Here is a 15018-nt window from a genome sequence, read left to right on the forward strand (position 1 = left end):
TTATTCTCTTTTTATGTTATAAATTTATATGATTGACATATATCTTATTTAGTTACGTAAAAGCAATTAAAGGATTATCAAAATCTTACTTACTTTACAGAATTATTAAGTGGACAATAGAAACACTTTTAGGGTTATTTTCCTACGGCAAATTACAAACATTTGTATTCTTTTAAAAGATGACAGTTTATTTAATTTATGTCTCAACGTCAGATTAATTGCTATGATCAAAAGAACTCTAGAATGAGATTAACTATATTATTTATAAAAAGACGAAACTATAATTTATAACTTAATCTTACGTCACCTACTTTGTCTTGGAGCTTTAGCAATGCAATTTAATTCAATTTTATTTATTTAATAGTTTATTTATCTAAGTTTACTTTATTTTATTTTATTTTTACAACATGCAATTTTCCATCATTATATCTTATTGATAGTATCTGACCATCATGAAAATTCTGTCTGAGGAAATATACAGATGATCCACCATAAATAGCGTACCGTAACGAAATATCATATAATCTTATATTTTAAAACCTATAAATTTTGATACATGTAACTTAACATTTTCCAAAATCTGACCATAATGACCACTATTTGATTTTACCAAAAAAATAGCGTTGATCGTTACAGGAACGCATATTCAGTAATATTGTAATACTTTATATATATACAGCATATCATTCATTCGAATTTTCGTGGATATAACACTGTTTTGAAGAACACAAACACCCCTGCTAAAGTCTGACACGCATATTTTTGACGTTTTGTCAATATATTGTCCTTATTTTAGACTATAGTAAAGTATGATAAAACAATTTGACCTTTTTTCGAAATAGTATTTACCTTACTAGTCTATGGATATGAGTTTTATATATCTTAACTGTTATGATTTTTATAGAAAAGCTGTTTATCAGTGTGGACTTGTTGAATACACAGTATTGACGCAATAACATGCGTAACGTCATAATGTATGTTATTTAATGAATGGCTTTTATCTATTTTGAATTTATTGAACCATAAAACTAATTTTTGACTCTTCACATTGAATAATCCGCGAAGCGGATTATGTAGAAAATGAAGAGTCAAAAATTAGTTTTATGGTTCAATAAAATCAAAATAAATTATTGCCATTCATTATAAATAAATTTATATCAAAACTAAGGCTCAAAGAACTTTTTATATTATTTATATTAACAATAACAACGTACACACATGTTGGCGTATGAATACACAACGGTCAAAGTGGGCGTGTCGCCATCAAAATTGACAACATTGGAAATAAAACTAATAATTTTAACCAATCAGAAGACAGTAAAAACACCAAATTTATTTATTGATCCGTAATAATTATCTTTTCAAAATGTTTATTTGGCACGCCATACTCGATAGAAGTGTATGAAAGGCCGTTCATGTCAAAAACCCGATAAAGTAGTATAAAGTAACGCGTTAACATTTAACGCGATAAAATCACATTTAACACGATAAATACAGTTTTAACGCTTTAAATATTTTTTAACGCGTTATTTAATTATTTAACGCGTTAAGCACAAAACTACAAAAAATTATCGAAAATACTTTCATCTTTCGCCATAACAACGATTTAAGACGTCAGATTTTACTCGAAACTTACTAAATGAAATGGCCACATGTGTCATCTTTGTCAAATAACGCGATAAAGTTTATTGATTTTCAGCACATTTTTAATATAATCGTCATATATTACTTATCGCGTAAAAATAAGAATTAACGCGTTAAATGAAGGTTTAACGTGTTAAAAGAGGGTTTAACGCGTTAAAAGAAGGTTAATGCAACTTATACTCGTTAAATGCAACTTTAACGCGTTAATTGCAACTTTAACGCGTTAAATGCAACTTTTACGCGTTAAATGCAACTTTAACGCTTTAAATGCAACTTTAACGCGTTAAAAGCAACTTTAACGCGTTAAATGCATCTTTAACGCGTTTAATGCAACTTTAACGCGTTAAATGCAACTTAAACGCGTTAAATGCAACATTAACGCGTTAAATGCAACTTAAACGCGTTAAATGAATCTTTAACTCGTTACCTGCAATTTTACAGCGTTAAAAGCTAGTGTAACGTGTTTAAGGTAACAGGTACGTAAATGGCTTGTCCTGTGATTGTTAAAAGAAATTGCATGCACGTAGAACTTATTAAAAGAAAATAAAAAATCGAAAAATTTAAGTTGGTCACCGATCTAATTTCCGAGTTCCAGACATCTGAAGATGGTAAGGAAACAACATAAGTACATAGTCATAACGTCAAATTTAAACAAAAAATTCGAAATTTCAAGTTTTAGTTCATCTGCAGTTTAAACCAATCCTACGATTTTTTTTATAAAAATCAAATGTTTTTAAGGTATTATTTTCCTTTATTTTGATATATAATTTTCATGGGGTTACCGAACTCCCTTTTTATATATCAGCCGTTGAAAGCGTGTTGCTGACGGGAAAAGAGAGAAAACCCACGACGTCGCCGAAAGGATTACGCAACGTCAAGGCTAATACAACGACTTATATTATTCATTAGAATTTATTTGGCTATTCAAATGCGCTATAGAGCATATCATCCTGTCTGTAAAAGGATATTGAATACCTCTTATTTAAAAAAAAAACGAATCTCCGAATGACGATATACATTCAATGTTCACATTTTCGACCACAATTTTACTGCTTCACAATAAGGAAGGCAAAATATACCTCCCAACGGTAAATTGAACCTAATAAGCCGAAAACATACTAAATGGGGAAATATTTCCGTGGGGCACAGATGATGCTCCTGCTTGCATATAATGTTACTGAAGTTTGAGAACAGAAATCAATTTTGGACGGTACGACGGACGAACAAGCGTTAAACTTAATGCCCCCTCTGCTACGACAGGTGCATAAAGAAAAATACAACAGTACACTTTTATTCCCCCGATAGTTGCAGGGGGTCATGCATATGAAATATTTAAAATAATGTTCCAAAGGCACGAGAACACAACACAAACATGAACACATACTTCGATCCAAATAGCACTGGTCATTTGCAAACTTAATATGTTTAATATGACACAAAAGGAAATGTGGGACAAATGTAAATTATAGGCAAGAGACAAACAAAAAGAATGTTTCAAATTTTGTCGAATATTATCCTTACTTTTTGTTGTATATAAATTCCAAGTTATTCATCTTTTGTTTGTGGGTTTTTTTTTCTGCTTCGCCGCGGTTGACAATGTTTTCTCGGGGTACCAATCTGATCTATCCCCCATTCAGCTATGTGTTGTTTTTAATTGTTCATCATGGACTTTGAACACACATTGTACGACGTTCAGATAAATGTATCCGGTCTAGACTTTGTGAGCTGTAATGATCAAGCTAACAATGTACTGAATAGAAAAGCTGCATGCAGCGATTGGAAATCGGCAACAGCATTATTTACTTCGTAATTTATGCCAACAAAATTCCTGTTCATACTTTAGAATTTTTTAAGTTTTGCGAAAATTGAGAAGAAATACGTATAGTAAAAATTAAAACTATATTAATTTTCTTTTTTTTATAGAAGCATTTGCACATGTATACAAATAGTATTAACTGAAATCGAAATAACTAGTTCCGAAATTTTGCGCATTTTAAAATGAATTGATTGATGCACGCAGACTTTTTTTTTAATCTTCAGTATAATATATGTACTTTGCTAATTATTTTACTTATGAAGTGGCGGTAAAGAGTAATTTTCAGTCAGCGGATCTCTATTTTTCCCTTGCCTCTTTTTCATGTTGGAAAGCTTGTAGTGAAAAGCAACGTGTAACATTTATTTTTAATGTTCGTTCATTTTGAAAGACAGTTTTATTCCCGTTTGTACGTGCGTAAGGCCTCATCCCCATTCCGATTCTCGTTCATGTGTATTGTCCCTTTCTCTTGCTTACCCGTCTGAAGTAATTTCCGACATTATACTAGTATTTCACAAATTTCATGTCACACAGGCAGCAATAAAACTATTTTGCTTTTCAATAACTTTAACTATAAATTTTTTTTTTAAATATTACTTTCATTTTCAAATTCTATATATATAGACTATATCGCGGCCGTGAAAGAAAGCACTGTAAAGAAAGGTTTATGTAATTATATTGTGATGAGAAAAAATAAGGGTCATATTACAGTCATAACAGGAATATCAAATCAAGAATATAAGTATTAATCTTTTTTTTTTGTGTCGATGCGTCCTAGCATTATATACAGTTACCCCAAAGTATAAACAAAATACTTCCGAGACCCATTCTTTGTACTTTAAACAGTTTTATAGAACTTGAAGTTGGTCAACGAGTACGGAACAAGTACACCCAACTCTCCGGCCATCACGACACATGCCAAGTTTCTTTCATTTTCATTGGAAGCACTATTTAATTGTTACAAGATATTTTATTTTACATTCTTCATTTTTTGCTACATTTTGATGAGATGCATTCAATACTCTTCCACCAAATTGACCATTATTCCGACGAAGCGGAATATATTCCAACATCTTGAAAATAGTTTTTCTGGTGTACGGGAGATAACTCCATAGCAACAAACGTCGATTTTCCCGTTTTCCGCTAGAGGCGTTCATTTACGTACCTCTCACCTTAAAGCAACGTTTAATTTAATTGAAGCTTACTTTTCATATGTATATATATGGACTGATCATGTTTATAAAAGGCCATCTAGATTTAACATTTGTCAACCTGTCTTTACACTTCGTCTTGAATAAATTTTGTTTATATGTCAGGTTTTTCAGATACTTTACTTGGTCTTTTTTGCATCTTTAAATTTGATGTATATATCTGACATTAGGGTTTACCATAAATGGTAGTTTGACGTTTACTTGCATAAGTCTCTACAAGTGAATTCCTTTTCTGCAGATGGTGAAAACATGACATATCTTTACTATATCTATCAACCATACCTCAGTTAAACATTACAATCGGATATTGTTACACGGATGCCTGTCAGATAACGGAGGCTTTTTTTTATTCTGGCGTCATTGATGAGTGTCATCGATGAGTCTTATGTAGACGAAACGTTCGTCTGGCGCAAATACAAAATTTCAATCCTGGTATGTATATGAATTTATCAGCTAGCAATCGTGTGTGAATTGTGAACATGTTTAAAACAAGAGGCTCTTAAGAGCATGCATCGATCATCTAGTAAACCAGGCCCAATAAGGTAATGAATATGTGCCAAAAGTAAGAGGATGACCATTTGATACCCATTTGGGAAGGAGGATGTTATTCTTTATTTTTACTACTTACTAAGTCTTTTTTTCCCGCCACGCAATCATTCATTTTCGACATTTTTACCTCTAAATACTGCGTTGTTCTGTAATATGGCATGTTCGGAAAACAGACTATCCCCCCTCCTAAATTATTAATACCCTTCCTGTAAAGCTAAAAAAGACTGTCGCGCTATTATTAATACCCTTCCTGTAAAGCTAAAAAAGACTGTCTCTCTCTCGGTCCGTTTTTCTGTCCGTTATCAGTCCTGAATTTTGTTCAAGGTCATGAGTGTCTAGAACTGATATTATTCGACTCTAAACCCATTGTTTTATTTTGTATTTACATTGAGTCAAAGAACAAATTTATTCGTTCAGTGTATCTTCACTAGTTTGTTTAATATGTCATTTGATTGAGTAAAGCCATTTCAGTTGATATTTTAAAGTGTGTCTTCCTACGTTGTGATATTACACTATTGTTTCAAGTTGGATAAAGGTTGGTGCCTATTAAAACGTTTAAACACACTGCATTTGTTTGCACCTGTCCTAAGTCAGGTACCTGGTACCGTGATTGTTGTTTTTCGATGTGCTTCATAAGTGTTTTTCATTTTTTGTTATTGATTAGATCGTTGGTTTTCCTGTTTGAATGGTTATACACTGGTCTTTTTTAAGACCCTTTTTACCTTGCTGTTCGGTTAAAGAGAATGGTTTAATCGTGAGAGGAAGACGAAATGTAATATCTTCATTATCACCGTGTATATTCAGAACGCTTGCTTTGCAATGATATCGAGAGTAATGCTTACTTTAAGATTCCGGAATTATACACAAGAAACTAAAATTAAAAATCATACAAGTCTAACAAAGACCAGAGGCTCCTGACTTTGGACAGGCGCAAAATCGCGGCGGGGTTAAACATGTTTATGAGATCTCAACCCTCCTCCTATACCGCTAGCCAAGGTAGAAAAGTAAACGCATAACAATACGCACATTGAAATTCAGTTCAAGAGAAGTCCGAGTCCGATGTCAGAAGATAAAAGTAAATAAATAAAATGACAATAATACATAAATAAAAACAGACTACTAGCAGTTAACTAATGCCAGCTCCAGACCTGAATTAAACTGATTGAAAGATTATGTATTCATGGTATGAATATTACTTTTTGATAAATATTCCTAAAGTAATGAACATGCATGTTAAAGGCAATAATTAACACCGAACATTAATAAATATTTTCAAATGGTTAAGAAAAAACGCTACCAGGTATATTTAGGAGGTGCTTTACTCTCAGCGGACTGTATATGTAAGGTTAAAAAGCATTCCACGTACAGAAAAATTGTATTAACGCATTCTTCAGAATATCTCAAGAAAGTTTTGCGTAAAAATATGAATTTTTACTCGAATTATTAAAAGTACAGCAGAGTTTCCACCATGCACTTGCACTGCACCAATATTAGAATAGTAGAATAGAATGATATACAAATGGATGCAAATTATTATTATTATATATATATACATGAAACTGTATTACCGAAATATCTAATATTTGTTCATTTTATAGTTATTTTATGGTGATGTTGTACCCTTTTTGACTTGTTATATATTATATTTTGTAGTGTACACAATAATATTACATGATCCATCGCCCTGTAAGAATAATCGTTGACTATTTATTCAGTCATTTTATACATGAAACTGTTAAATACAAATATTAATATAACATATAACAACAAATATAGTAAACTGATTTGTAGCACTACAAATACTTGGTTGTTATTTTGGTGTCATTTATTCACAATCCACGCACAAACTTGTCTCAGAAAAAAATAACATACTTATGTACATTCACCTCACTTTAAGGTACAGAAATGCGATTTTCTTTTTAGACAAGTGCTTGTAACTTGCGGTCATCCGATGTTCAGTACTTCAGTACTTTGATTATAACTTCTTTTTGTATGTGGTTATTTTCAGGATTTCGTTTTATTGTTTATTTTATTTTATTCCATCAAGTGTGATGAAAACGAATAAGCTCAATTTAATGGGTGTGGAATTTCGATCTTTATTTTATAATATTTAATTGAAGTGAAATATCCCGTTGCTGATCAAGCCAGACCATAATTTGACTTGTTACCGCCGCTATGTCATTATGTGTTAATACATTAATTTCAAAAACAAAAAAATATAGTCTGCATGGGAACCAATTATTTGCGAATCGTTCAATCTGAAAGAAATCGTTTCCTGAAAATCGGAAAGTAATCCTTTGCTAGAATGACGCTAAAAGTAAACAATCTGAAAGAAAGTGTTTTCTGTGATTTTTTAAAAAGAGCATTAATGGTTAGATTTAATAAATTTCGAAAAACTGAAGAATATCAATGAAAGAAAAATAAATATAGGATTTGAAACCCGGGTTTATTTTCAATGTATTAAACAGTTTAAGACAAAAGAAATATATTCTTTTTTTCCATCCTACAAAGTGTTGCATTTGTGGGACCGTTTATGACGTGATTTGTAATTTTTATGATGACATGCTTTACATCTTTATCAAGAAAAATATTTCTAGTGTTCCGTGAGATACAAGAGGGAACGCCATTTACCATCTGATTTAAGTATTGTCCATCACAAAGTCGTGTCACCTGCTACTTCGTCAATATAAATCTGAAAGCAAGCGTTATGTGTATCGGAAAGCAAGCGTAACCGTCGACTGAATCGGAAAGGAAGCGTTCCGAATATACACCATGAATATCCTCCTCTTCTGTAATGTCCAGGACACCACGATAATCCAAAAGATGCAAACAGATCATAGTATTCGTTAGCAACATTATTTCATAACTACATCCAATGATGTTTTAACGCGTTAAACGATGTTTTATCGCGTTAAACGATGTTTTATCGCGTTAAACGATGTTCTAACGCGTTAAACGATGTTTTATCGCGTTAAACGATTTTTTAATGCATTAAATGATATTTTAATGCGTTAAACGATGTTTTACGCGTTAAAGGATGTTTGATCGCGTTAAACGATGTTTTATCGCGCTAAACGATTTTTATCGTGTTAAACGATGTTCTAACGCGTCAAATGATGTTTTAACGCGTTAAATGATATTTTACCGCGTTTAATGATGTTTTAACGCGTTAAATGATGTTTTAACGCGTAAAATGATGTTTTAACACGTTAAACGATGTTTTATCGAGCTAAACGATGTTTTATCGCGTTCAACGATGTTTTAACGCGTGAAATGATGTTTAACGCGTTAAATGATATTTTTAACGCGTTAAATGATGTTTTAACGCGTGAAAGGATGTTTTATCGCGTTAAACGATGTTTTATCGCGCTGAACGATGTTTTATCGCGTTAAACGATGTTCTTACGCGTTAAATGATGTTTAACGCGTTAAATGATGTTTAACGCGTTAAATGATGTTTAACGCGTTAAATGATGTTTTTACGCGTAAAAGAATGTTTTATCGCGTTAAACGATGTTTTATCGCGCTAAATGATGTTTTTATCGCGTTAAACGATGTTTTAACGCGTTAAACGATGTTTTATCGCGCGAAACGATGTTTTATCGTGTCAAACGATGTGTTAACGAGTTAAATGATGTTTTAATGCGTTAAATGATGTTTTAACGCGTTAAACGATGTTTTAACGCGTTAAACGATGTTTAATCGCGTTAAACGATGTTTAATCGGGTTAAACGATGTTTTATCGCGTTAAATGATGTTTTAACGCGTTAAATGATATTTTAACGCGTTAAATGATGTTTTAACGCGTGAAAGGATGTTTTATCGCCCTAACGATGTTTTATCGCGTTAAACGATGTTCTAACGCGTTAAATGATGTTTTAACGCGTTAAATGATGTTTTAACGCGTTAATTGATGTTTTATCGCGTTAAACGATGTTTTATCGCGCTAAACGATGTTTTTAGCGCGTTAAACGATGTTTTAACGCGTTAAATGATGTTTTAAACGCGTTAAATGATGTTTTAACAATTTAAATGATATTTAAACGCGTTAAATGATGTTTCAACGCGTTACTTTATCGGGTTTTTGACATGATCGGCCTTTCATAGAAGTGCGGACGTGAAAGAAAGCACTCTTCACGTAAACGACAACGAAGATTGCATTTTATCTTTAAAAAAAAATACAAAATATAGATCTAAATAAAGAAATAGAAAATAGAAGCTACGGGTAAATAACTCAAGTATTTCAAGATCTTTCTCTTATAATATCTATTAGGTTCTATATTAGTCCGAGATTACTCTGACGTCCAACGGCTGTTTTGCCAGACAAGCTAGGGCCTAGTCCAAATAATTATGACGTCTGGCAAGGCTATTTTAATTTTTTTCTGGGACGCCTTCCAACGATACGGAAGGCGTCCCAGAAAAAAATTAAAATAGCCTTGCCAGACGTCCAAATAATTATGACGTCTGGCAAGGCTATTTTAATTTTTTTCTGGGACGCCTTCCAACGATACGGAAGGCGTCCCAGAAAAAAATTAAAATAGCCTTGCCAGACGTCATAATTATTTGGACTAGCCAGGGCCGTGTGACGTCAACGGCTGTTTTGGTATGGCAAAACAGCCGTTGGACGTCAGAGTAATCTCGGACTAGTTCTATATTTCTTATAATAACACAAATTATTTGCCGACTTTATATTCTGTGACTTTTTGTCAGGACTGTGGTTACAGCTATAGATGCTTACTTAATGCTTCTTGTCATTATATCTATCATAGATTCTTTTTATGTTTTACATTATTTCTTAAGAGATAAAACTGCGTTTTAGAGAAGTTTGGTATGTACATTTTAGTTTTCAAAAAACTATTTTACCACTTTCATCACTGAGAAAAAAATACTCAGCTGAGAAAAAAAAATTATGGCACCGGGGCCTGTGTTCAAGGGTATCCGATACAGTTTCAAGGGTATCAGACACAGTAACGTGTTTTATTTCGTATAATTTTAATAGACTGTTATCCTAAAATGCACTTATATCAATGGTCTTGAAGTTAGCATGCGAGAGAATGAGAAATTGGAGCATCGAGAATCCACATTACGTTTCTTACTACGTAAAGTGACGTTTGAATTCCCGTAAAACGTTAAACGGCGTTTAACTTTGAAGACATACCGCATCTTAACGAAGTCTAACTGATCTGTAATTATTTTTTTTTCGGTTTTGGGCAATATATGATTTTCATTAAACGACCCCAAAATAGACTGTTAAAGGGAATACATATCTTAAAAGTCTTAACAAGTTCCAGTGAGCACAAAACTAAAACAAATCAGATCTCGATTATTTAAATAGTTTGATTAATTAGAAATTATAAACAAACACAATAATAGTTGGTTTAACTCGGAATTAAGATTATCATTATACATAAGTTTTATAATAAAATGTTTCCTGTTTAACTATAAGGAATGAAAAAAGCTTTGTTTTTCATATTTTGCATCAAAAACTTTTCATACAAATTACGTTGTTGATTGATGAACTGTGCTGTAATGGCAGGGTAATTGGAGGGGGCAGAGGACGTACAACTCACTTTTATTGGAATATATTTTTACTAAATTGTTTAAAACAAAATAGTCAACCTTTTTGATATGGAATAACACCCATTTGAAAATAAATAATCCAACCCTAAATGTAGGAGTTCATTTGAAATGTGCACAGTATCTGCGAAAGTAAATGCACACCATTACTGTGCAATATCTAGAAAAACAAAGAGATTTAGATCATGACATGTGCTTATTATCTATATTATTATTATTCAATAAAACTCATGGTATGTATCAGTAGTGCATGGGCATTGACCTCTAAGTGTGAAAGTTGTTTGGGTTCGAGTTGCTTTGTCCATGGCGTCGTTAGTTTACATTCAATCTATGAGTTTGGTATTTTTCAACACTCTTGTTTGTAACGTTATGCAATTTTATTTACATTCCTGCTATGATCTGATGGACATTTTTCACACTTCAGTTCATTTTTTTGCCCATTGTTCTTATTCTTTATATAAAAGAAGTTAGTAACTTCTCATTGAAAAGTTACTGGTAAAAGGTATGGAGTCCGAGGACTTTTATCTGAACAATTAGACCTGACAGAGCTAAACAAAAACAAAATTGATGTCTTTTTAGCCAACAATATAACTTTTTCTATATATGAAGGAAAAGTATTGGGTTTGAGTCGCCTGTTTCCACATATCCAGGTCATACATAACTGAAATTAATTTATATAAAAATTTGTAAGGGTTCCGCGGAACCCAGTGTCTCGCCTACTTTTGCTGTTAATCAAACACTCATCAAAAATGACGAAAAAAATCAATAAAATTATTCCTCTCGATACTATCTTTTGATTGTGAGAAGCTTCTGTCCAAGTTTGGTAAAAATCCAGGCTAGTTTAAGAATCTTAAAAATGTTTTAAATACTTTAACTGCAGACTGTATGTAATGTTAACTGGAAGAAAAACTAAGTCCATTTATAAGTAAAATACGGGAAAAATGGAATTTTATTTTTACAAAATTTACTTCTGGATACTATCTCCTGATCATAAACAAGCTTCTGGCCAAGTTTCTTACAATTCCAGGATAGTTTAAGAAAGTTATTAAAATTTTAAAAACTTTAACCACAAAGTGAATGTAATGTTTCCTGGCAGAAAAAACTAAGTCCATTTATAAGTAAAATACGGAAAAAATGGAATTTTATTTTTACAAAATTTACTTCTGGATACTATCTCCTGATCATAAACAAGCTTCTGGCCAAGTTTTGTACATTTCCAGGATAGTTTAAGAAAGTTATTAAAATTTTAAAAACTTTAACCACAGAGTGAATGTAATGTTTCCTGGCAGAAAAAACTAAGTCCATTTATAAGTAAAATACGGAAAAAATGGAATTTTATTTTTACAAAATTTACTTCTGGATACTATCTTATGAACATAAACAAGCTTCTGTCCAAGTTTCGTACAATTCAAGGATAGTTTAAGAAAGTTATTAAAATTTCAAAAACTTTAACCACAGAGTGAATTTTTGTGGACGCCGCCGACGCCGACGGAATGTAGGATCGCTATGTCTCGCTTTTTCGACTAAAGTCGAAGGCTCGACAAAAACATATAAATACTTCCATACTTGACTCCGGGATATTGACATTGAACTCTATGCTCAATGTAGAGTTTTATGATTTATCATGTAATTAAACAATTATTAATGCATGTATTAGCTGTGTTTGAAATCATATATTAAGGGGTATGTTATTAAAAATAATATATATAGAAAACATGAAAAACGTCAAACTATTATTCGCTTCTGTCCTACTGCATGTCCAACAAACAAACCGAAGATGGTTATGATTCGTATGAATAAAATATTGAAATGTAGTTTGAAGACCCACTAGAGATAAATTTATGACATCTGATATAATTATGAGGCAATATTAATAACCAGATACTGATTTATAGGCCCCTAAACTATTATATTGAAAATTAAACATTCCCCTTTATCATTTCAAACTTTTTTAAGCCCCCTCAATTTTCTCCCACCCGCCCTTCAGGTTAAAAATATAAGTAAGAAATACAAGGCGTAAGAATATTTATTAAGTGTCAAGAAAATCAACCTAGCGATGTCAGAGTAGACCCTATACTTCACTTCCTCGCGACCGAGGCTACAATCTGTATTTATATATATCAAAGCTGCCAAAGTTAAGACTTACAGACGTTTTACCATCTGGTAGAGTACCACTTCCTGCACTATTAGCACCATCCATCAATCCTCCGTCACCTTTACCCATGTCAAACAGCTGATATTGGTATTGTGATATTCCTGACATGTCATCGGACCATCCGCCCCAGGAAAAGGTTATAACTGGCTGAAATTGTATGATAGTATTTATACATTATACATTTATTTATCACATTATGTAAATAGACTTAATTTTAAGTAAAATAATCCTGAAGATTCAGAGATCTAAAATGCATTTGATTCTTCATGCGCCCCGATAATTATTATACGTCTTGTTACAACAAATCACTTTTGCTTATTATTTGAATCGAGTGTAATATTAAGAATATATTATGCAATGATTTGTCTTTTTCTTCGCTAATGAAGGAACTGTTTAAATACAATTGAATCTTAACCATGTCCTTGTCTTTATACTGCACTGGAATTTTGACATTTTCAAATTGCATATTAAATGCCTCTGCTGTAGGACTGTTAGTCCCCGAGGGTATCACCAGCCCAGTAGCCAGTACTCCGGTACTGGCATGAAAATACGGATTTTTTGTGTTATTAAATTTGCTGTTACAAAATGTTAAAGAATATTATAAATTAAGGAATGTATCTCCCTCATGCAAAGCTCTGATTCCTTTCACGGATTTGGCTATACTTTTTTGGAACTTTTGGATTATAGCTCTACATCTTATATATAAGCTTTGGATTTTTCATATTTTGGCCACCAGCATCACTGAAGAGACATTATTTGTCGAAATGCGCATCTGGTGCAGAAAAATTGGTACCGTTAATGTTATTACTACCACTGGGTCGATGCCTCTGCTGGTGGACTGTTAGTCCCCGAGGGTATCACCAGCCCAGTAGCCAGTACTCTGGTACTGGCATGAAAATACGGATTTTTTGTGTTATTAAATTTGCTGTTACAAAATGTTAAAAAATATTATAAATTAAGGAACGTATCTCCCTCATGCAAAGCTCTGATTCCTTTCACGGATTTGGCTATACTTTTTTGGAACTTTCGGATTATAGCTCTACATCTTTTATATAAGCTTTGAATTTTACATATTTTGGCCACGAGCATCACTGAAGAGACATAATGATTATTTGTCGAAATGCTCATCTGGTGCAGAAAAATTGGTACCGTTAATGTTATTACTACTACTGGGTCGGTGCCTCTGCTGGTGGACTGTTAGTCCCCGAGGGTATCACCAGCCCAGTAGCCAGTACTACAGTACTGGCATGAAAATACGGATTTTTTGTGTTATTAAATTTGCTGTTACAAAATGTTAAAAAATATTATAAATTAAGGAATGTATCTCCCTCATTCAAAGCTCTGATTCCTTTCACGGATTTGGCTATACTTTTTTGGAACTTTCGGATTATAGCTCTACATCTTTTATATAAGCTTTGGATTTTACATATTTTGGCCACGAGCATCACTGAAGAGACATTATTTGTCGAAATGCGCATCTGGTGCAGAAAAATGGGCACCGTTAATGTTATTACTACCACTGGGTCGATGCCTCTGCTGGTGGACTGTTAGTCCCCTAGGGTATCACCAGCACAGTAGCCAGTACTCCGGTACTGGCATGAAAATACGGATTTTTTGTGTTATTAAATTTGCTGTTACAAAATGTTAAAAAATATTATAAATTAAGGAATGTATCTCCCTCATGCAAAGCTCTGATTCCTTTCACGGATTTGGCTATACTTTTTTGGAACTTTTGCATTATAGCTCTACATCTTTTATATAAGCTTTGGATTTTACATATTTTGGCCACGAGCATCACTGAAAAGACATTATTTGTCGAAATGCGCATCTGGTGCAGAAAAATTGGTACCGTTAATGTTATTACTACCACTGGGTCAATGCCTCTGTTGGTGGACTGTTAGTCCCCGAGGGTATCACCAGCCCAGTAGCCAGTACTACAGTACTGGCATGAAAATACGGATTTTTTGTGTTATTAAATTTGCTGTTACAAAATGTTAAAAAATATTATAAATTAAGGAATGTATCTCCCTCATTCAAAGCTCTGATTCCTTTCACGGATTTGGCTATAC

At 32.7% G+C, this 15018-nt stretch overlaps 1 protein-coding gene across 1 annotated transcript in view; it reads right to left on the minus strand.

The window, feature by feature from the left end:
• Positions 1-15018, minus strand: part of LOC139482926 (uncharacterized) — an 82493-nt gene that overhangs the window by 55247 nt on the left and 12228 nt on the right. The window contains exon 6 of the mRNA XM_071266953.1: positions 12941-13096. Coding sequence (XP_071123054.1) covers positions 12941-13096 — 156 coding nt within the window. The remainder of the gene's footprint in view (positions 1-12940; positions 13097-15018) is intronic.

The sequence above is a fragment of the Mytilus edulis genome, chromosome 7, assembly GCF_963676685.1.
Source record: "Mytilus edulis chromosome 7, xbMytEdul2.2, whole genome shotgun sequence".
Taxonomy (NCBI): Eukaryota; Metazoa; Mollusca; class Bivalvia; order Mytilida; family Mytilidae; genus Mytilus; species Mytilus edulis.